General features: G+C 39.5%; 1 protein-coding gene across 1 annotated transcript; it reads right to left on the reverse strand.

Annotated features, from left to right (window-relative positions):
* zgc:113278 (Translocating chain-associated membrane protein 1-like 1-like) lies at positions 1-24,892 on the reverse strand. Its single transcript, XM_053240779.1, has 11 exons — positions 24,102-24,892; positions 15,891-15,957; positions 14,239-14,357; positions 11,610-11,726; positions 11,421-11,479; positions 10,123-10,207; positions 8,505-8,575; positions 8,164-8,268; positions 6,886-7,029; positions 6,481-6,641; positions 1-4,422 (listed from the first exon to the last, which is right to left on the reverse strand). Exons 1-11 carry the CDS (start codon positions 24,219-24,221, stop codon positions 4,349-4,351), a joined length of 1,122 nt encoding a protein of 373 aa, XP_053096754.1. The 5' UTR covers positions 24,222-24,892; the 3' UTR covers positions 1-4,348.
* Between the last annotated feature and the right edge of the window lie 10 nt (positions 24,893-24,902).

The following is a 24,902-nucleotide window of genomic DNA, read 5'->3' on the forward strand; positions in this document are numbered from 1 at the left end:
TTGGGTTAAGCCAAAGGTTTAATCAGAAAAATAAACCAACAAACAAGTAAACAGAGTCACAGAAGATTTGCATAAATACATAGATCAATAACATTTTTTATATAAAAGCAATGCAACATACAGAAAAGCATCTGAAAAATAAACTAAACTAAAATAAAGAGAACAGAGACTTTATGCAAAAAACAATAATTTAAGGTTCGTCTGCTTGTGACGTGTGTTTTTAAGAAGAAAAAAAAACAAGCTTTGGTGCAACAGGTTCATCAAAATCTTTTCAGAGGATGTTTCTTTTTTTGCTTTTCATACCATATTTTCCAGACTATTGGACACTTTTTGAAAAAAACAAATAAAAAAACAACAAAACAATATTATCAGATAAATGTTGCAGCAGTTGCATGGATTATGGTGAGAAATGACACACTTTAATATTTAATATTTATCCCACGTGCCATGTTGATTTTTTTCCCCCCAAAGCCGACAGAAATTTTATGGAGGAGTCTTATAGTCCAGAAAATATGGTACTCAAATGGACAGAAAAAAAAAAAATCCGAAAACCCAGACGTTTTTGTTCTGCTGCATAAACACAAACTCACCGCACACTGAAATAATTCACAAGATCGACGATTACAGGCAAAGAGTTTAAAAACACGACGATTCACAACCGAAACACGGCGTTTAGCACCTCTTGCATAATCAGGAAAAACGCTGTGGAAATGAATCAGAAGAATTAAGCAGAAGAAAAAGCGTCAAAAATACAAACACTGATAATACACTGAAAATAAATCCACTCTTCATTTAAAGCCCGAGCTCTTCTACCCACTCGGCAGATGATGTTCAACTTTTTTTTTTTTTTTCCCCTCCATCTCTGCACCTTTTTCTCGCCAGGTTTTGGACCCGCACCTTTAAGGTAGAAAGCTCTCCTCCTGCGCAGTACAAAAATAAAACTCAGAAATCAACGAGGCATAAAAAAATAAGGTGTGCTAAATAAAGGTTAATCTCTCTACAGTCATTTTTCAGCTCTATAAAAATAGTTTAAAAATCTAACAAGAACTCGGTACAGTGTCTCAATATATTCATCTACACAATATCTGCTCGCGTCGGCCGTCAGACAGCGACGAGGTCGACGGGAAAAACAAACAAACAAACAAACAAACAAACAAAAGTGCGACTTTGCTCCTTCCCTCCTGAGACGCCGCCACATGAAGGCAGAAATGGCAATCAGTGGTGTTTCTCTGACGCTGGTGTGGATACGACATTAACTGCAGAGAGGAAAAAAAACCCGAATAAAACACGTCACATGATAACGTTGATTTAACAAGTGACTAAAAAAAGTTCAGAGACCTTCTTCAGTGCTGAGGGCCTATAATTCAGTATTTAATTAAAAAGAAAAAATTATGAGTCAAAGATCAGGATTTAAATGTCTTAAACTTTTAAGCAAATTTACTAAATATAAAATACATTTTTAAATAATAAACATTACAACTACAAGAGACTGTTCAGTAATTATATTGGAGAGAAAAAAAATGCACCATTTAAGAAAACAAAAATTAATAATAATGTGTCGAGTGAAATTTTAAGCAGTTAAGGGTGCCAATACTTTTGGTGTCACCAACAAATATTCCTTAAATTGTGCATTTTTTTTTAAAAGCAGAAAATAGAGAAAACTGTTTTTTCTTTGTTTTTTCCTACTGTGCTGTCATATTACATTTTTTAAAAAGTATTACAAGTTTCATGCACGTAGCAATTTGTCCTAAAAATCCCACAGTTATATTACGTAAAGCTTTTAGTTTGTCAATTTGTAATTTTATTAACTTTTTAACAATTTAACAATTATTTCTTTAAAATCATTAGTCAATTATTATTTTTTTCTCTGCAGGTCACTCAGAATTAAGTTATAATTGGGGGAGAAGAAAAAAAAAAAAAAATGCAGAAATGCGTCCTGAATGAGGTCCGAGGTGAAAAAAGACGAGATGGCGACGTCAAAATCACTGGGAAAGAGCAAGAGCTCGCTTTTACACGATTTGGCAATTCAGAAACGTACAGTATCGGACGGAAGAGAGAGAGAGAGAGAGAGAGAGAGAGAGAGAGAGAGAGAGAGAGAGAGATTATACACACTCAAAAAAATTCACATAGTGAGAATAGCTTCACCAAGGCTCCCACCTCTTGCTCACACACACGCACGCGCACACACACACACACACACACACACCATTTGGTACAAAAAGTCAAAACCAGAAGCTTAACCACATACATGCCCTATCGCATTTCTTTTTTTTCTTTAAATCAAACAAATCAAGGTGCAACATGATTCATGCGTTCACAACCCATAAACATGCACAAGTGACCACTCAGCCACTCAGCCACACACACACACACACACACACACACACACACACACACACACACACACACACACACACACACACACACACACACACACACACACGCACGCCAGGACCATCGCTCCAGAAAGAAAACACCCAGACATCCGTTCATCGTGAATGAAAATGAAAATCCAAAGCCACCCACAGCGTATTATCTTAAGGACACTTGAGAGAAGATTGTATCGTTTCACTAGAAACGGAGGAGAACACTTTCATAAATGGAGCTGCGCACGCTGGGATGAAGACAGACAAAAAAATAATAAAATAAAAACACACTCAAGATGGAGAGGAGAGAAAGTAAACGATAATTACGTATTAAATCAAATCCACTCTGCTGCACTTGAGCACGTTTCCACCACACGGTAACTTCACGAGAGAGGAAAAAACTAACCAGTTTATTCTGTGGACACCCAACAATGTTAAATGTAACTGTAAATGGATAAAAGGTACTTAAAATGTCTATGGCCAGTGATTTTCACACAGCCGGGGTGCCAATACTTTAATACACGGCTCGCTGAGTGCCAAATTTCATACGACGTACGAGTTAAATATACGGAATTGCATGTTTTCCTGTACTTTCTCAAACAGAGTGATATTGGATACATAGAGCCCTACAACACCATTGTGTTGTACCCTATGTAGTGAGCGCACACAGTGAACAGGAAGCCATTTTGAATTTGGTTTAATGATAAGATGGAGAATTTTACGCTCATCAGATTTTTACATAAAAATAAAAAAATGCAAAATTGAGCTACATAACGGCAGCCAGAAAACATCACTATAGGAAAATCAATTGGAAACTTTATTTTGTCAGTTTTACGATATCTAAACGCAGAATAAATAAGATTTATTAAACACTACTGATGATCACTGAGCCAAACATTATCAGGACAATTCTGTCACTATTGCGTTTGACCAATCAGTGATCAGCACTTTTTCTAGCCCCGCCCACACATCTCTGTTCGATTCTCTTGGTGCTCTGCAATGAAAATAACGATAAATGTGTGAGATCATGGGTTTGTTACCATACTCCACTGTGCGGTGGAAAAGTGCTACGAAAGGCCAAGAATGCCTTGTTTACACTCTGCATCATGTGAACTTGAGATGAAAATAATAGTTCAAATTATAAAACAAATTAATTTATAAATTTAAAAACTGTGACGCTTGCAAACAGCATTAAAAAAAGCGATATTTGAAAAAAAAAAAGGGGGGGTTCAGATGGGAAAAAGTGAGACCACGCCACTAGGGGGAGCTCTTACATCAGCCAGAGTCATGATTTAAAATGAAAATTTAAATTTAAAACTTCTTTAAATAAAGCGATCTGTAATTATACAGCTGAGGTTGTGAGGAAACAGAAAAAACGATGAAAGCTCTCATTTTGCGCGTAATCGTTTTCCAACAAAGCCTCTGTGGCTAAGGGCTAACTCTCAGAAACAAACAGGCAAAAAGGACACTTTTTTTAAAGCCTCTGCATACAGAGACACAGTGACTGATGCTGAGGATGAGAATGAGAAAGGATACCAATTTTTAAAAGAAGCTCATCAAGCCCTGAAGGATAAAAAAAAAAAAAAAAAAAAAAGGAAAAAATAGCGGTATTAACATACACCCTTGGGGAACAACAACATTCAAATCGTCACTCTGAATACAAACTGGAACTTTTCCTTCATCTCTTCTTCAGTACCAAGCTTTTTTTCCTCCCTCCCAAAAAGCCTCCCTTCTCAAACACCAGGACTGATCAAGTCCACCGTTAAATCGTACAGAATTATAAGGAATTGCGATCAAAAAAAAAAAAAAAACCCTAAACACAAACTCCCTAAACACTCCCTTCACCCATCCCTCAGAGCCCACCACACCGGACAGTTAGAAGGTGTCTGTGTGATTCGATGCTTCTTTCAGAACTTTTTCTTTCTACAGCTGGAGTCAAGAAAGAGAAGAAAAAAAGCACATCGACGACGATCTCCGCCGCTCTACGAGGTTTTGGATTTTCTGGCTCGTGGTGACGTTTTGTCCTCTGCTTTCATCACGCCGTTGACGGAACCTCCTGAAAGACACAACACGAACACAATGGAATTAGCGAAGAGAAACACACAGTTAATAGCAAACAGTCTCAGCTACTTACGCAGCACTTTCAGTGCACGCCACTCAAGCATGCTAGCGCCACCAACAGGACAAAGTTGGACATAGAAAAATACATTTACAATAATAACTCCAAATGACGATTCCCCTTTCCTCTGATTCTAGTTCATCAGAGACCATGATGTAGATTTCCAACACTTTGAATAGTTTTTTGGCTTCTTCTCCAACAAATTTAGTCCAATCATCAGCTTAGGATTGACGGACGGTTTGTCCATAATGTACAAACAAATTTGATGGTGAAGTCGCCAAACAGGAAGTGATGCATATCTTGCCAACATTGTGACATATTTAAACCAAACCTTGTGAGTTTGGTGAGGTGAGGGAGCAACCATGTCGCAATGTCCTATAACTTACAAATGATTAAAACTCCCCATAACTTTTGAACCACTCATCATGAAATCATCGCCAAACAGGAAGTGAGAGCATGTCTCAGGAACACTTTTAAGCATTGACACCAAATGTGTCACCTAGGTATAGCAACATGACCTACAAAATCTTAGCAAACAAGATTTTGAGATAATTTGCAACTTGGAAGGGCTACTGAAAACAGGAAGTGAGGCAGCATCTCAGCTACGGTTTGACGTTTTGCCTTTGAATTTATTTTATCTCCTTGGGAGCTTGGCTTCTGGTCTTCCTCTGTCACTAAGGGGTGGGGACAGAAAGTGCTTGGACACCCTTAATTGCTGCTTATAGCTTTATTTATTATTGTTTTTTCTTTCTTTTTTTCTTTTTTAATTAAACTCTTAATTTCCTCAGGCTTGAAGCACAATAGCCCCTTTCTAAAAACTTGTATGTTGTATCAAGTCATACTGAGAAGATTCCGAGGCAGAGCGAAACGCAATCACAAAATACACGGACATACTTTTCATCAGTAACCTGCAGAAAACGTACCACACTGAAAAGCAAAACCCTTCACTGCACTGCTATTATGTTGCTTTATCTGTAATGAAAAACAAATCAGCAGGGGATGTTTTTTTTTTTTTTTTTTTTTTTTTAAAGAATTATGCAGTGCTGAATGTGATCTACTTTTAAAAGCAACCAGTTGCATTTAACTGCATTGTTCCATTTAGGAAAGCAATCACACCGGTGGAAAAACGTGAAATATAATACATCAACTGTGTGTGCATCCAGTACTTAAGTTTTTCTTCCATCCATTCTCTCTTTCTTACAACAAAAACCCCCCAAAATGTTCATTTTAATTTCCTGCACATCCTGGTTTTGTGCCACACCGCCCCCTAGTGCTCACAACTCACATTACATATAATGTATTTCTAAGCATATAAACTTGATTTATGGAATATTTAATAATTAAAATGGCCATATTACTATTATTGTTATTATTACTAAAATATAACTGAGTGTATAAATTTATCTTAAATATTATACTTAATGTTTGCGCAGCATGGTAACGGTTTCTAGCTAGAAACATTCGGCGTAGCACTCACTGGAATTACAAACTTTATGAGATCATATACAGCGGTAATATTTACAGATATCTGCATGTTATATTTCTTAAACCAGCGCAACAAAGAACAGGAATGTTCACTGACCACAAGGTGTAAGGTGTTTTGGTGTAAAATTAAATCTACGTTAATTAAAATATTATGTGAACTGAAGACCCCAACCATTAGCTAGCATTTATTTACGTAACGCAGGATTCAGTGCGCTTGTTCGGTCGAGGTCGGCTGTAACAACGGAGACGAGACGAGAGATTTCAACTACGTCTCCTGCCTTTGAGATTCTGCAGGGTGAAGATTGCAGATCGATTTGGGAAACCTGATGAACAGGGAGGTTTTGGCTCTGATGTTCATAAGATGTACATGCGTGAACAATGACGCTCGCATTGCAGCTGCGTGTGCGCATGTTCTAACACACAGCTCTGACTCCGATTCACTTTTTTCCTTACTGGTTTGTTCCTCTGTATTTTATTTATTCTAGGGTTGGACTTTGGGGACGCTCTCACCCCGAGACGAGTCCTTCTTGCCGGGTTTGCTCTTGGGACTGACGGACTTCTTCTTGCTGCTCTGGACCTGACTCTGCTCCCTCCACTTCTTCAGCTGGAAGTTGATGAACTTCCACATCATCCAGGCCTGGGTCAAGCAAATGGCTGACAGACACGTCATCCTGAGCACGAGAACACACACACACACACACACACACACACACCCACACACCCACACACTTTAAAACAGGAAGTGCATCTTGCCTCAGTGTCCATCAGAGAAATCTCACTTCCTCATTTAGATTTAGAAATGGCTGCAGGGATTCAAAGCCATGATGTAAAGAAATATCTGAAACACTACACTTTACAGTTTCTGTCCTGCTCCTTTAAATGAATCTCTCTCGATGGTGAAACGATGAACTTTACCTAACAGTGAGAACGTTGAAGTTTCCCTCAGCCAGAGAAAAGCCCTGATTATCTGTACGGGAGAGTCCGAAACCAAACGTCAGGACTGAGAGAGTGAGGGTCAGGAGACGAGCGACGACGAAGAGCAGAGCCCACAGCGTGAACCTGAGAGAGAGAGAGAGAGAGAGGGAGAGAGAACACAGAGAGAGAGAGAGAGAGAGAGAGAGAGAACACAGAGAGAGAGAGAGAGAGAGAGAGAGAGAGAGAGAGAGAGAGAGAGAGCAGAGAAAGAGAGACAGACAGACAGACAGAGAGAGAGAGAGAGAAGCAGAGAGGAGATTACATAAGGTAACTGTAATAAAAAAAAAAACAGATCATAAACAGATAATAAACAACTGTTATTATTTCTATTACTAGTAGAAAAAAAATTAAAATTATTTCTAGTAAAACCACTTTATGATTTTTTTTTATTTAGAGTTAAGACATTTTACTAATATTTCTATCATTAGTTCTAGTAAAACTCACTTTTTATGACTGATTATTTCTAGTCAAAACACTTTGTTATTTTTAGTAAAATAAATGTATTAATATTAGTAATTCTAGTAAAATCATTAACTGCTTTCAAAACATACATTACTGTGTTTTTTTTTTGTTTTTTTTTAAGATGGAGGAAACATAATTTCCATTCGAGCCATCAGAACAAATGTCACTCAAACTTTCATAACATTTACAAGTCAGTAATAAAATAAAATCAAAATGGGTCATTTCCTGAGACACGAAACAAAGTCAAGTGGAAAAAGATTACTCATCAGAACAAGTGACATCTGTGCAAGTGAAAATATCTCGAATGTAGTCAGATTTATGTAATATTTCCTACTGTACGATTACCATAAACCAAATATAAGATTTTTAAATGTATTTCTAGACTTTAAAAAAAAAAAAAAAACTAATTTCAGACTTGAAATAATCTTGTTCTATTGGCAGATAATCTCTCATTTTCAGCATTTCTTTACAGAAAGAAGCAAAATTATCTGCCAATAAGAAAATGTAAAACTTGAAAATGAGTAAAAATGTCCGGAAATAGGTTTAATAATCTTATATTTGGTTTATTGTAATCTTATATCTTATAATAGGAATTATTAGATACATTTGACTATATTCAAGATATTTTCACTTGCTAAGAAGTGAGTGACATTCAGTCTGTTCGTCACTGAGATCACTGGGATTTCAGATTGTGGGCTAAAAAAAAAAAAGAAATGAAAATAACAGATGGAGAGGGAGCAGAGGAAGTGAACACACCCTTTCTGCTTGTTCTCATTGCTGAAGTAGAAGAGACGAGACGCATGGAACAGCAGCTCCACCAGGTAGTGTGGAACCAGAAGAACCAAACCTAAACGGTGCAGACTGAGAGAGAACACACACACACTCACTCAAAATATGAACGCAAATATAAACCACGCTCTACACAGATTTAGTGGACTTCAGCAAAATCTCAACATTTTCTCATCCTGAGACGCTGATTCATGAAAATCCACAAACCTGCGGATTAAACGCAAGCTGGATCATTTACAGATGAGGTTTTTATTTTGTGTCGTAAGAGGAGAATTAAGGAACATAAACAGCACTTGGAAAAGACTCACTTGAGAACGTAGGCACCGGTGATGTGGAAGATGTAAAGGCAAATGTAGTAAAGCTGGCGAGGAATATCTTCCTGAAAACAGAGACATGAAAAGGAAACGTGAGCCGTTATGAGTGAGAGATACGTACGGAATAAACCACTGTGTGTGTGTGTGTGTGTGTGTGGTGCTGTTCTAGTAAAATAATCAGTGACAGATTAGTGTGATGAAACAGAGTTACTGTTTGTTTGTTACCACGCAGAAGTTGATTTTCCTACAAGGGTTGCTGAACTGAGTCAAATAATGTGATTCACTGAAAAGAGTCGACTCTTATTGCTGAAATGAGTCAAATAATCTAAGGGTTTACTCTTTTTAGGTGTGCTGAGAAATAGTGTGATTCAGTGAAAAGAGTTGACTCATATCAAAACGAGTCAAATAATCTAAGAGTCGACTCTTTTTTGGTGTGTCAAATAACCCGATTCACTGAAGAAAGTCGACTCTTATTGGTGAAATGAGTCAAATAACCCGATTCACTGAAGAAAGTCGACTCTTATTGGTGAAATGAGTCAAATAACCCGATTCTCTGAAGAGAGTCGACTCTAATCGGTGACAGCATATCCTCAAGTCATTTATTCCTCTTATACAACAGTAATTTGCCAACGATTACAATGTTTTATTTAATAACAAATGACACGTCATACTTCTTATCCATTTATAGTTACATTTAATACTGGCCCAATTCAATTTTATTTGTATAGCACTTTTAACAGTGGACATTGTCACAAAGCAGCTTTACAGAAATATATAAAATCAGGATATAAATTTTACATCCCTAATGAGCAAGCCAGAGGCGACGGTGGAAAAACTCTGAGATGATACGAGGAAGAAACCTTGAGTGTTAGTTCCTGTTGTCACTTCCGTTATAGCAGCTATAAACAGTCGTTCCCTCACCAGCCTCTCTCTTTTCTTTTCTCTTGAAGTCAGTAATACCAAAAAAAACAACAAAAAAAACAACAAAAAAAACAACAACAACAAAAAAAAAAAACGCAGATTCCAAGAAAACACTAAGAAGTGAAAACTCCTCTGTCCTGAAGATGTCGGAAAACTCAAAAAGTTAAAGCGCTGACACTGGAGACTCCTTCCAGAAATGTTAAATCAACACACTTCTCTTTACAGAAAACTTCATATCAACGATTATACACATTTTTAATTTGTTTATGTGGCACGGCTGCTGAACGAGTCCCTGTGATTGAGCTGTTACTATTGAAACGATACCAATAAGACAATACATTACAGCGATACCTCATTATGTTATACGTTTTTTTTTTTTTTTTTTTAAATATGATGCAGGTTTCATAGAAGAGATTCCGAGCGATTACAGAGAGTTTACAGATTCACATTGGGGTTGGCCTGTTAAAATATTAAATATCCGCCTGCTTTATTTCCCAGTTGTCTGATTTTCCCTCCTTTCACTTGTTAAACAGTAGCTTGACTGTGTGTCACTTGATGTAGGAAACGCGCTCTGAATAAAAGCTGGCCAAAGTGGTGATGTGATATAAATGAAATTAAATATTGACTATATCAGGTTTAGAACATGCCGCTTGGATAAAGTAAATCTTTTGCAATCGTTTGCAGTCTTTACCTTTCGGACTTTCTGGAAGTAAAGCTCAGGCAGGGCGTGGAACCAGTACGCCATCTGACAGATGTAGAAGAACTTCACCTGAAAACTGAGCCAGAGAGGAGAAATAAAAATAATATTGTAAAAATAATTAAGTGGACCAACTTTATATGTCGTATGATGTAGGAAAAGAGCTCTGAGTAAATGCATGCCATTAATATCCATCATACTTTATATTTTTTGTTTTTTATTTTTAAATATTCATAATTATTTTTCAAAATTTAGGTATAAAAACAAGCAGTTAATTTTTTAATTTGCCTCATTTATCAACTTGTGTATAAATGTTCTTGCGGTAAATAAAAAACCCCTCCACAGCTGATTTACATTTAGCCACGCCCACAAAACTCCATAAAAGGCAAAGTGACCTGAAAAAATGCAAAATGACGACCAAACAGTAAGAGAGTGCCTCCTAAGCGCGGTGTACACGAAATATCCCAGTAATGCAGCTCAGCAATTTCAGCACGTCAGCAACCAGAGACACAAACACTTCCTCTTTTATAGGGTGCCAATACTTTCATCCTGATTGAACAGCTAGCATGTATTTATTTGTGCTAATTTATGGATTTGTTGTGGAAACGCTTTCTTTCCAATATAATATGAAAGTTTCACAAACGGTTCATTACATGTTCACCATTCCTTATTGCTGAGCTGAGTCGAGTAAAGCGATTCACTGAAAAGAGTCGACTCTTAGAGGTGAAATGAGTCAAATAACCTAAGAGTCGACTCTTTATTGGTGTGCTGAGAATGAGCTGAGTCAAATAACATGATTCCCTGAAAAGATTCAACTCTTATTGGTGAAATGAGTCAAATAATCTAATAGTCGACTCTTTATTGGTGAGCTGAGTCAAATAACGTGATTCTCTGAAGAGAACTGATTTTTATTGGTGAAATAAGTCAAATAATCTGATTCCCTAAAAAGAGTTGACTCTTATTGGTCAAATGAGTCAGATAATCTGATTCCCTGTAAAGATTCAACTCTTACTGCTGAGCTGAATTAAATAATCTGATTCAGTGAAAAGATTCTGAACTTCCTTCACTAGAAGATACATGTTTATTTCATCATGTGTATCTTCTAGTGACTTTCTGCAGTTGACGAGCGTATTAGTTAAATAAACGGTGCTGTTTATCAGCTTTCCACTGGTCACTGAAACGTCAACAACGTACTGCATGAACACCTACAACACGTGTATGTGTGTTTTCTTAAGCAGATCATGTATGAAGTATTTTAATCCTCTGCGATGAAATTTTTTTTTAAGACTTACGCCATGCGTGTGTGAGGATAACCTTCCCACAGGAATGTCGGATTGGTCACAAACTCCTCCTGAATAACAGCAAAAACAAACATTTATTTATTCTGTATATTCAGACTGAAGGATAATGAATAATGAAGTGTGTGAGCGTGTGTGAGCGTGTGTGAGCGTGTGTGAGCGTGTGTGAGCTCAGCGTCTCACCGCCGTCAGGATGCTGCAGCCCCACACGAAGGAGGAGAAGTAAAACACCGCCAGCTGTCCCGATTCGTTAAACTTGCTGTGCTTCGTTTTGGACAAGTGCAGACGCCGATTTATTTTCTGCAGGGATTCGGGATACAGTGATTAGTGCTGATTAATCACTCTCACACTCACTCTCACTCTCACTCTCACTCTCACACTCACTCTCACACTCACTCTCACACTCACTCTCACACTCACTCTCACTCTCACTCTCACTCTCACACTCACTCTCACACTCACTCTCACACTCACCCTCACACTCACCCTCACCCTCACCCTCACCCTCACCCTCACTCACACACTCTCACTCACACACTCTCACTCACACACTCTCACTCACACACTCTCACTCACTCACCCTCACTCTCACCCTCACTCTCACCCTCACTCTCACCCTCACTCTCACACTCACTCTCACACTCACTCTCACACTCACTCTCACACTCACTCTCACACTCACTCTCACACTCACTCTCACACTCACTCTCACACTCTCACTCACACACTCTCACTCACACACTCTCACTCACACACACACTCACTCAGAAAAGCGAGTGTATCTGGATTAATATTTGGTTTAAAAAACTTCCTTCCAGTCCCAAAAATTCAAATACTTTACACTCACACCCCCTCACACCCCCTCACACACCCTCACACACCCTCACACACCCTCACACACCCACTCACACCCCCACTCACACCCCCACTCACACCCCCACTCACACCCCCACTCACACACCCACTCACACACCCACTCACACACCCACTCACACACCCACTCACACACCCTCAGTTAAAAAATTTCCTTCCAGTCCCAAAAATTTAAATACTTCACACACCACACACACACACTCATTCATTCACACACACACACACACACACACACACACACTCTGTTTTTCACTCACACACACTCTCTCTCTCTCACACACACAGAAAAGCAAGTGTATCTTGATTAATATTTGGTTAAAAAATTCCCTTTCAGTCCCACAAATTTAAAACCTCACGCACTTCTCAACTTCCCTAAACATTAACTAAAGATTCAGATCATCCTAAACTGCCAGATTTTAAAAGGTTTATACTGTAAATACACTGTTCAGAGCAAAAGTATATACCCCCCCAGGGGGGACTCCAAAGAAGACAGGGAATATTCATGTACAGCAATGGTTTCATCAAAGTTCCTACATTATCAATATTTTAAAAGTAAAAAGACCAAGACAGTGTGAAAGATCACCTTTTCAGACTGGAAAATAAATACTTTACGCTAGTTAACTTAACTGCGTCGAATTCCTGGATTTTTCAGGATCCTCTCAGATGCAAAAAAAATTAATAAATAAACAAACAAACTAACAAAAAAAAACAGAAACATGGGATGAGTGTGATATCGTGACTGCATAAATAATTGCTTAAATCACACCGTGAGAAACGATATAAGTTATTTAGTTGCCATGACAACTCGACAACCTCAGCTTTAAAACTGGCTTTAAAATAAGGAGTGAGGATTTTTTAAATAAGATCATTTAATACCAATGCTAAACTTTATTACGTGTAATACAGTAATATAGCTAATCATGCGTAATATAGTAATCTCTATAAGCTCATCTTATATATGAGGCGTAAATTTACGTAGCATGTCTGAAATACTCCAGCGATTGGGCGTGGCCAACAGACTCCGCCCCAACTAACCGCCGCACACGCCCCTGAGACGAGACTCCGACTGAAACGTTTCGGACCCGTAAATGTGTTTATATTTTGCTGAAATAATACACAAAAAGGCGGTTAAATGCTTTCTTTTTTCGAAATGTATCTTATGGATTTGAAACTTTATGTTTAATGATTGTTTTAACAATTAATTAAAATGTACTTCATCTGGTTTGGTATTTATATTTCATTTTAATTAATTAATTAATTTTAATTTCATTTTTTATTTATTTTTATTCTATGTACGTATCCTCAATCTCCTCACATTTGTGTTGTATTTATATTTTTACTTCACCTTTTATTTTATTCTTATGGATTTTATTACATTATTTTATAATTAAATTTACTACTTAATTGTACAGAACACTGAGCTGCGTGTTTATGTAAAGTCTATACATAAAGTTTATATAATAATAACAACAATATTAATAATAAAAAATATATATTCTATTTTATCCTATATCTATAAAACGTTCAATAAAGGAAGAAATAATGAAAGGAAGAAAGGATACAATGGGAGGGATGGAAGGAAAGAAGGAAAGGATGGAAGGAAAGAAAGAAGGAAGGAGGGAGGGATAGATGGATGGATTGAAGGAACTCAAGGAAAGACAGATGGATAGATGGATAGAAGGAAGGAACTGAAGGAAGGAAGCAAACAATAGATGGATGGAAGGAAAGAAAAAAAACAAACAATTGATGGAAGGATGGATGGATGGAAGGAATAAGGAACCGAAGGAAGGATAGATGGATGGACGAAAGGAAGAAAGAAAGAAAGAAAGAGAGAGAGAAAGGTCCAGGGAATTATAAACACCCCGAGAGGTTCGCAGCGCGCTGTAGGAGTCGGTGAGCAGCTAAACGTCTTACAGAGAGAAACAGAAATCAGACTTACGTCCAGCACGTACTCCTGGATGAGAGCGTGAAGGATGATGGCGATGAGCAGGTAGAAGAAGACGGTGGCGATGTCTTTGGGGCCGTACTGATAAAAGTTCACCGGCTCCGGCTTGTCCTCTGTGTTCATGTGAACAGTTTCATACACACTCAATAAAATACACTGGAGGAAGTGAAACACAGTGAAGAGGAGAGGAGGAGAAGAGGAGAAGAAGGAGAAAAGGAGAAGAGGCAAACAGGAGAAGAGGTGAAGAAGTGAAGAGGAGAAGAGGTGTAGAGGACAAGAAGACAAGAGGAGGAGAGGAGAAGAGGAGGAGAGGAGAAGAGGAGGAGAGGATAAGAAGTTAACAGGAGGAGAGGTGAAGAGTTGAAGAGAAGATGAGGAGAAGAGAAGAAGAGAAAAGGTGAATAGAAAGAGAAGAGGAGTGAAGAAGACGAGAATAGGAGGAGAGGTGAAGAGGAGAAGAATAGAAAAGGAGGTCAAGAGAAGAGAAGGAGAGGAGGAGAAGGAGAAGAGATGATGTGAATAGGAGGAGAGGAAGGAGAGGAGAGGAGTAGATGAGGAGATGAGTAGATGAGAGGAGTAGATGAGGAGGAGAGGAGAAAAGGAGGAGTAGAGGAGTAGAGGAGGAGTAGATGAGGAGATGAGTAGAGGAGTAGAGGAGGAGTAGATGAGGAGAGGAGTAGAGGAGTAGATGAGTAGAGGAGGAGAGGAGAAAAGGAGGAGTAGATGAGGAGATGAGGAGAGGAGAAGAGGAGTAGATGAGGAGGAGAGGAGAAAAGGAGGAGTAGAGGAGGAGATGAGGAGATGAGTAGAGGAGGAGAGCAGAAAAGGAGGAGTAGATGAGGAGAGGAGTAGATGAGTAGAGGAGGAGAGGAGTAGATGAGAAGAGGAGGAGGAGGATGAGAGGAGTAGATGAGGAGAGGAGTAGAGGAGTAGATGAGGAGATGAGTAGAGGAGTAGAGGAGGAGTAGATGAGGAGAGGAGTAGAGGAGGAGAGGAGTAGATGAGAAGAGGAGGAGGAGGATGAGAGGAGTAGAGGAGTAGATGAGGAGAGGAGTAGAGGAGTAGATGAGGAGATGAGTAGAGGAGTAGAGGAGGAGTAGATGAGGAGAGGAGTAGAGGAGGAGAGGAGTAGATGAGAAGAGGAGTAGATGAGGAGGAGAGGAGAAAAGGAGGAGTAGAGGAGGAGATGAGGAGATGAGTAGAGGAGGAGAGCAGAAAAGGAGGAGTAGATGAGGAGAGGAGTAGATGAGTAGAGGAGGAGAGGAGTAGATGAGAAGAGGAGGAGAGGAGTAGAGGAGTAGTAGATGAGGAGAGGAGAAAAGGAGGAGTAGATGAGGAGAGGAGTAGATGAGTAGAGGAGTATAGGAGGAGAGGAGTAGATGAGGAGAGGAGGAGGAGGAGAAGAGGAGAAAAGGAGTAGATGAAATGAGTAGAGGAGAAGAGGAGGAGAGGAGAAAAGGAGGAGAAGAGGAGGAGAGGAGGAGGAGAGGAGTAGATGAGCAGAGGAGTAGATGAGGAGGAGAGGAGGAGAAGAGAAAAGGAGGAGTAGAGGAGTAGAGGAGAAGAGGAGGAGTAGGTGAGGAGAGGAGGAGAGGAGGAGAGGAGACGAGGACAGGAGGAGGGGAGGAGTAGAGGAGGAGACGTACCTGTAGCTGATGTCTGAGTGACGTTGTACTGTACGGTGATGAACATGATGGCGAATTTCGCTGTAACCTGCGACGGTTAAAATAAACCCAGCAACAGTTAGAGTGACTTCATGTCATAAAGTCCATTTATTCTCACATTTAGACAGAAGAGAGCTGCAGTTTCTTAGCTGCGTCGTTTCCATATTTGTCGCATTTAATAGACAAAACAACACTCAGGAAAAATAAAATATTTATAAATAAAAAAAATTATAAATCGTATCAGCGAGTCACCGAGGATTAGGATTACTGTTAACACCACAAAGTTGATTCTTTTCCTGTACCTGCACATCACACAGTGTTTTATTCCTCTTACACCACAGCCACCTCACAACGATTAATTTTTTTTTGTTAGTTTGTTTTTAATATGTTTATAGCTAATATAAATTATGTTATAGCAGCTTTAAACAACGGTTTGAAACAGCTGCACTACTGTCAGAGCTTCTGCTCCAGAAAATTAATCAACACCTTCTGACCAATCAGAATCCAGAACTCAGCGAGGCTGATGAGTCTGTGGAACTGTGATATTCTCTAACATAAAGACATAAAATTTCAGTTCGATAATTCGTTCAGGATCATTTATAGTTTGTCTGATAAACACGCACAGATGAATATGTAAATATTTATCGGTAAATATAATTACACATAGCTGCTTCCGCCTGTAATTCGTTTACGGTCTGAGGTAAGAGAGCGAGTTCTATATGAAATCGAAGCGTAATCGTATTTACGTCCTTAAAAAGAGGAAAACGGGTCAATATCCAGAGCTATAATTCACTTAGATTCAAAAAGAAAAAGACAAAAACAAAGCAGAAGGAGACGGAGTTGGTGTTGTGCGTGTTTTTAAAACATTTAAGTGTTTAGAATATTCCAGAAACCAAAGATCATAAACATGAATATAAACTAATAAAACATAAACGAACCCCTCTGTAGTACTGTGACATTTTTATATATATACGAAAAACCAGATTTTTATTTTTTATTTAAGCGTGAACAGATTACTCTCAAACTTCTAAGCAGAAGGTGTTGATTAATTTTCCAGAACAGCAGCTCGGACAGTAGCGCAGGTTTATATTAATACGTTATCGTTTCTATAGTAACAGCTCATTCACAGGGACGTGTACGACAGACGCTCCACTGTTAATAAACGGATTAAAAAAATCTTTAATATGGTGACGTTTTCTGTAAAGAGAAATGAGTTTATTTAACATGTATGGAAGGAGTCTCCAGTGTCAGAGGTAAAGCTGTAACTTTACGTTTTCCGACATCTTCAGGACAGAGGAGTTTACGCTTTTTGCGGTTTCTCGGTAACATGACAACCTGCGTTTTTTTTGTTTTTTTTTTTTGAGAGAGAGAGAGAGAGAGAAAAAGAGAGGCTGGTGATAGAACGACCGTTTATAGCTGCTATAACGTAAGCGACAACAGGAACCAACTTGTTTCACAGATGTTCCCCGACATTAAATGCAAGTATGACATGTCGTTCTTTAATTTAAAAAAAAAATAATAATGTAATTGTTGGAGGAAGAGGAATAAACCACCACACACACACACACACACACACACACACACACACACACACACACACACACACAGAGTAGTTTATTACTTACATACTCACTCTCTAAACAGTTACATAAATAAAGTTACATTTTGCTAAGTTGCTCTGGATAAGGACATCTGCCAAATGCCATAAATGTAAATGACTACGAAAAAAGGGGAACTTCATTATTTCACTATGCTGGTTCCCTGGTGGACTAGCAGCTAGCGTACGCCGCGCTCACCACCGCGGCCCGGGTTCCACTCACGGTCCGTAAACGATAAACATGCTATATCAACACCAAGTTAAGTGAACTTAACAATTTAAGTACAGTCTACATGAGCATCACGTTAAGGGAACTTAAATACACAAGCTTTGGGAGAAAGCATTACTCAGTTACATTGAGGGAAGGAGTTTACGCAGTCAAGTCCAGTCCACTTAGGGTTAAGGTTTTCAGCAGCAGAGAAAAAAAATACGACATTTATAATTCCACAAAGCTGAACTATCAACTGAACGATCATGTCATCTGCGACGCTAGAGTAAAAAATCCTTAAACACAGCTGGAGATTTTTACTACACTACACATTTCACACTCGTTTCGTCCCCTACGTAGGACACACACAAAGTCGGCATTACACTGATACACAATAAAAGGTCACTTATTCCCTCATTTTACCTCAAACACAAGCTTTAAGAGATATTTACTGTTCTTTTAAGTTGGATCTCACTTCATTCTAATCAATATTAATATTCTAGATGCCTTATTTGTTTATTGCGTTATTTATATACATTATATCACAGAAATCAAACCTTGAGCAGGAGTTTAGCGTGCATCGTTTAAAACATTTATCATACATAAATCTAAACTTGTGCTGACCGATGTTTAAGATGATTTTTATTTGATTTAGTTTTAGTTTATATTCAGATTTACATAATCTACATCATACAACTCACAAAAAAGCACAGGTCTGTATCATACGTTTTTCAGGTTTCAGATGAACATGATTTATCATAATTAAATATAAACTGTTTGATATTGATGGATATTTGAGTATATTTACAGTGCTTTTAGACAAGTATAGAAGTTAACGTTAATGCCTAGATTTTAGTCATATATTATGTTATACATATTTAATATAAAGTTATAAATCAATATTTTTTAACCTGTACTTAGACTTGAATATGTATATTTGTTTACTAATCTCTTAAATTAAATTTAGAGGAGATATTTAAACTCTTAAAAAATGAGAAGAAAAGAAGAGAAGAGTAAAAGAGGATCAGAGGAGAACTTATAAATCACTATGTTCTAACCTGTATTTAGACCCGTGTGTGTGTGTGTGTGTGTGTGTGTGTGTGTGTGTGTGTGTGTGTGTGTGTAAATATACACCAGCCAGCCATAACATTAAAATCACCTGACTAATATTGTGTAGATCCTCCTTGTGCTGTCAAAACAGCTCTGACGTGTCGAGGCATGGACTCCACAAGACCTCTGAAGGTGTGTGTGGTATCTGGCACCAAGACGTTAGCAGCAGATCCTTGAAATCCTGTAAGTTGTGAGGTGGGGCCTCCATGGATTGGACTTGTTTGTCCAGCACGTCCCACAGATGCTCTATCAGATTGAGATCTTGGGAATTTGGAGGCCAAATCAACACCTTGAACTCTTTATCATATTCCTCAAACCTCCTGAACAGTTTCTGCAGTGTAGCAGGGAGCATCATCCTGCTGAAAGAGGTCACTGCCATTAGGGAACACCGTTGCCATGAAGGGGTGTCACTCATTCTGCAGCAATGTTCAGGTAGGTGGTACGTGTCAAAGTAACATCCACATGAAGGCCAGGACCCAAAGTTTCCCAGCAGAACATTGCCTAGAGCATCACACTGCCTCCACCAGCTTGCCTTCTTCCCATAGTGCATCCTGGAGCTATCTCTTCTCCAGGCTCACGTGTCCATTGTAGGAGCTTTGGGTGGTGGACAGGGTCAGCATGGGCTCTCTGACCGCTCTGCAGCTACGCAGCTCCATACGCAGCAAGCTGCACTGCACTGTGTGTTCTGACTCCTTTCTATCAGAGCAGCTTTAACGTTTCAGCAGTTTGTGCTACAGTAGCTCTTTTGTGGGATCGGACCAGATGGACCTTCACTGCCCACGTGCATCAGTGAGTCTTGGGAGCCCATGACCCTGTCGCTGGTTCACCGGTTGTCCTTCCTTGGACCACTTTTGGTAGGTACTAACCACTGCACACCGGGAACACTCCACAAGACCTGCTGCTTTGGAGATGCTCTGACCCAGTTGTCTAGACATCACAATTTGGCCGTTGTCAAAGTCACTCAGATCCTTACACTTGCCCATTTTTCCTGCTTCCAACACATCAACTTTGAGAACTGACTGTTCAGTTGCTGCCTAATAAATCCCTCACCTTTACAGGTGCCATTGTAACGAGATACTCAATGTTATTCACTTCACCTGTCAGTGGGTTTAATGTTATGGCTGATCGGTGTGTATTTGTTTACTTATGTCTTAAATTACATAGTAGGGTTAGGAGATGTTTAAACTCTATTTTTTGATATTTAATCTATTAAAACATGATTTCCAGGATATCTGAGATATTTCTAGCGTTGATTTAGGAGTCTGAGCATCGAATGTGATCTCTAAATAATTTATATTATAAGTAAATAAACAAACAAACAAATATCCAAAAGATAAACACAGAATAAACAATAACATAAAGCCTGGAGACATTAGTGTGTATTTGTGTAGATGCAGCACCTCAGACATGAGCATTAGCTTATGAGTTTATATGAAGAGTTTGTGGTGTGTTGGTGTGTATTTGGTGTAGATTGTGATGTTCAGGAGGTGTTTGTGGTGTTTTGGTGTGTATGTGATGTAGATTGTGATCTTCAGGAGGTGTTGGTGGTGTGTTGGTGTGTATTTGGTGTAGACTGTGATCTTCAGGAGGTGTTTCTGGTGTGTTGGTGTGTATTTGGTGTAGATTGTGATGTTCAGGAGGTGTTTGTGGTGTTTTGGTGTGTATTTGCTGTGGATTGTGATGTTCAGGAGGTGTTTGTGGTGTTTATGTGTGTATTTGGTGTAGATTGTGATGTTCAGGAGGTGTTTGTTGTGTGTTGGTGTGTATTTGGTGTAGATTGTGATCTTCAGGAGGTGTTTGTGGTGTTTATGTGTGTATTTGGTGTAGATTGTGATGTTCAGGAGGTGTTTGTGGTGTTTTGGTGTGTATGTGATGTAGATTGTGATCTTCAGGAGGTGTTGGTGGTGTGTTGGTGTGTATTTGGTGTAGACTGTGATCTTCAGGAGGTGTTTCTGGTGTGTTGGTGTGTATTTGGTGTAGATTGTGATGTTCAGGAGGTGTTTGTGGTGTTTTGGTGTGTATTTGGTGTGGATTGTGATGTTCAGGAGGTGTTTGTGGTGTTTATGTGTGTATTTGGTGTAGATTGTGATGTTCAGGAGGTGTTTGTTGTGTGTTGGTGTGTATTTGGTGTAGATTGTGATCTTCAGGAGGTGTTTGTGGTGTTTATGTGTGTATTTGGTGTAGATTGTGATCTTCAGGAGGTGTTTGTGGTGTTTGGGTGTGTATTTGGTGTAGATTGTGATGTTCAGGAGGTGTTGGTGGTGTGTTGGTGTGTATGTGGTGTAGATTGTGATCTTCAGGAGGTGTTGTTGGTGTGTATTTGGTGTAGATTGTGATCTTCAGGAGGTGTTGGTGGTGTGTTGGTGTGTATTTGGTGTAGATTGTGATCTTCAGGAGGTGTTTGTGGTGTTTATGTGTGTATGTGGTGTAGATTGTGATCTTCAGGAGGTGTTGGTGGTGTTTGGGTGTGTATTTGGTGTGGATTGTGATCTTCAGGAGGTGTTGGTGGTGTGTTGGTGTGTATGTGGTGTAGATTGTGATGTTCAGGAGGTGTTGGTGGTGTGTTGATGTGTATTTGGTGTGGATTGTGATCTTCAGGAGGTGTTTGTGGTGTTTGGGTGTGTATTTGGTGTAGATTGTGATCTTCAGGAGGTGTTTGTGGTGTTTGGGTGTGTATTTGGTGTAGATTGTGATGTTCAGGAGGTGTTTGTGGTGTTTACGTGTGTATGTGGTGTAGATTGTGATGTTCAGGAGGTGTTGGTGGTGTTTAGTTGTGTATTTGGTGTAGATTGTGATCTTCAGGAGGTGTTTGTGGTGTGTTGGCATGTATTTGGTGTAGATTGTGATGTTCAGGAGGTGTTTGTGGTGTTTGTGTGTGTATGTGGTGTAGATTGTGATCTTCAGGAGGTGTTTGTGGTGTGTTGGTGTGTATTTGGTGTAGACTGTGATCTTCAGGGGTGTTTGTGGTGTTTAGGTGTGTATTTGGTGTAGATTGTGATGTTCAGGAGGTGTTTGTTGTGTGTTGGTGTGTATTTGGTGTAGATTGTGATCTTCAGGGGGTGTTTGTTGTGTGTTGGTGTGTATTTGGTGTAGATTGTGATCTTCAGGAGGTGTTTGTGGTGTTTGGGTGTGTATTTGGTGTGGATTGTGATCTTCAGGAGGTGTTTGTGGTGTTTGGGTGTGTATTTGGTGTAGATTGTGATGTTCAGGAGGTGTTTGTGGTGTTTATGTGTGTATGTGGTGTAGATTGTGATCTTCAGGAGGTGTTAGTGGTGTTTGGGTGTATTTGGTGTAGATTGTGATCTTCAGGAGGTGTTGGTGGTGTGTTGGCGTGTATTTGGTGTAGATTGTGATCTTCAGGAGGTGTTTGTGGTGTTTAGGTGTGTATGTGGTGTAGATTGTGATGTTCAGGAGGTGTTTGTGGTATTTATGTGTGTATTTGGTGTAGATTGTGATCTTCAGGAGGTGTTTGTTGTGTGTTGGTGTGTATTTGGTATAGATTGTGATCTTCAGGAGGTGTTTGTGGTGTTTAGGTGTGTATGTGGTGTAGATTGTGATCTTCAGGAGGTGTTGGTGGTGTTTAGGTGTGTATGTGGTGTAGATTGTGATCTTCAGGAGGTGTTTGTGGTGTTTAGGTGTGTATGTGGTGTAGATTGTGATCTTCAGGAGGTGTTTGTGGTGTTTAGGTGTGTATGTGGTGTAGATTGTGATCTTCAGGAGGTGTTGGTGGTGTTTAGGTGTGTATGTGGTGTAGATTGTGATCTTCAGGAGGTGTTGGTGGTGTTTAGGTGTGTATTTGGTGTAGATTGTGATCTTCAGGAGGTGTTGGTGGTGTGTTGGTGTGTATTTGGTGTAGATTGTGATCTTCAGGAGGTGTTGTTGGTGTGTATTTGGTGTAGATTGTGATGTTCAGGAGGTGTTTGTGGTGTGTATTTGGTGTAGATTGTGATGTTCAGGAGGTGTTTGTGGTGTTTGGGTGTGTATTTGGTGTAGATTGTGATCTTCAGGAGGTGTTGGTGGTGTGTTGGTGTGTATTTGGTGAGGATTGTGATGTTCAGGAGGTGTTTGTGGTGTTTAGGTGTGTATTTGGTGTAGATTGTGATCTTCAGGAGGTGTTGGTGGTGTGTTGGTGTGTATTTGGTGTAGATTGTGATCTTCAGGAGGTGTTTGTGGTGTGTTGGTGTGTATTTGCTGTGGATTGTGATCTTCAGGAGCTGTTTGTGGTGTTTACGTGTGTATGTGGTGTAGATTGTGATCTTCAGGAGGTGTTTGTGGTGTTTGGGTGTGTATTTGGTGTAGATTGTGATCTTCAGGAGGTGTTGGTGGTGTTTGGGTGTGTATTTGGTGTAGATTGTGATCTTCAGGAGGTGTTGGTGGTGTGTTGGTGTGTATTTGGTGTAGATTGTGATCTTCAGGAGGTGTTTGTGGTGTTTGGGTGTGTATTTGGTGTAGATTGTGATCTTCAGGAGGTGTTGGTGGTGGTGTTTGGGTGTGTATTTGGTGTAGATTGTGATCTTCAGGAGGTGTTGGTGGTGTGTTGGTGTGTATGTGGTGTAGATTGTGATGTTCAGGAGGTGTTTGTGGTGTTTACGTGTGTATTTGGTGTAGATTGTGATCTTCAGGAGGTGTTGGTGGTGTGTTGGTGTGTATTTGGTGAGGATTGTGATGTTCAGGAGGTGTTTGTGGTGTTTAGGTGTGTATTTGGTGTAGATTGTGATCTTCAGGAGGTGTTGGTGGTGTGTTGGTGTGTATTTGGTGTAGATTGTGATCTTCAGGAGGTGTTGGTGGTGTGTTGGTGTGTATTTGGTGAGGATTGTGATGTTCAGGAGGTGTTTGTGGTGTTTAGGTGTGTATTTGGTGTAGATTGTGATCTTCAGGAGGTGTTGGTGGTGTGTTGGTGTGTATTTGGTGTAGATTGTGATCTTCAGGAGGTGTTTGTGGTGTTTATGTGTGTATTTGGTGAGGATTGTGATGTTCAGGAGGTGTTTGTGGTGTTTAGGTGTGTATTTGGTGTAGATTGTGATCTTCAGGAGGTGTTGGTGGTGTTTAGGTGTGTATGTGGTGTAGATTGTGATGTTCAGGAGGTGTTGGTGGTGTGTTGGCGTGTATGTGGTGTAGATTGTGATCTTCAGGAGGTGTTGGTGGTGTGTTGGCGTGTATGTGGTGTAGATTGTGATGTTCAGGAGGTGTTGGTGGTGTTTTGGTGTGTATGTGGTGTAGATTGTGATCTTCAGGAGGTGTTGGTGGTGTTTGGGAGATGTTTAGTTGTGTATTTTACCTCGAACATGAGCCCCAGCAGGATGATCATGGCCACACAGGAAACCATGTCGGCGTGATTCTGGATCACAAACTCGTGGCTCAGAACCGGAGGACTTTTGTTCTTCTTTCTGAAGCCCATCTCTGTGTAAAATCTCTCTCTCTCTCTGTTTCTCTGTCTCTCTCTCTCTCTCTCTCTCTCTCAGGGTGTGTGTGAACAGATAAAGCTGATCTCTCTTCTCTAAAAACAAAATAACCAAAACCCTGGCAGGAAAATAAACCAAGCCTTCAGACTCCAAGTTCAGCCAGAGTAGATGAACACTTTGTATCCGTGTATAGCTCCGACTGAAAGATACACCCGCTACCGGAAGTCATCACCAGTCACGACTTCCAAAACAAAAGTATCGCTTCCAGTTTAAAAGTCTTTGGTCTGAAACAGGGATTTCCAATATAAAAGTTTTCTCTCTAATTCAGGGGTGTCCAAACTTACTCTTCTCTCAGTAAATCATTGTTTAACATAGGTAACCTTGAATCTGATTGCTGCGATAAATGCGGTCTATCTGAAACAGTCGAACATGTGCTCTGTTAAATTGTGTTGCATATAACAGAGAAAGAGTTCAGTTAATTGAAAGTCAATGGATTTTAAAAATGTGTCTATTCAAAATCTGTGAAATAATTCCTCAAAAGTGTACGAAGCTCTCTTAACTAATCTTAAGGGAACAAAGTTGTATAGTAGGATTTAGTCTATAGTTTTTTTTTGCCTTTGTGTCGATGGCAAGAATATAACATTACCAAGAAAGAGAAGAAGGCGAAGAAGGTGAAG

Source organism: Pangasianodon hypophthalmus, chromosome 16 (assembly GCF_027358585.1).
Source record: "Pangasianodon hypophthalmus isolate fPanHyp1 chromosome 16, fPanHyp1.pri, whole genome shotgun sequence".
Taxonomy (NCBI): Eukaryota; Metazoa; Chordata; class Actinopteri; order Siluriformes; family Pangasiidae; genus Pangasianodon; species Pangasianodon hypophthalmus.

Coding starts and splice junctions, on each gene's coding strand:
- zgc:113278 (XM_053240779.1), bottom strand. CDS start 24,221: ATGGGCTTCAGAAAGAAGAACAAAAGTCCTCCGGTTCTGAGCCACGAG. Junction 14,358..15,890: donor CACTCAGACATCAGCTACAG/GTACGTCTCCTC, acceptor ACATGAACACAG/AGGACAAGCCGGAGCCGGTG. Junction 4,423..6,480: donor CAAGAAGGACTCGTCTCGGG/GTGAGAGCGTCC, acceptor TGTGTCTTTCAG/GAGGTTCCGTCAACGGCGTG.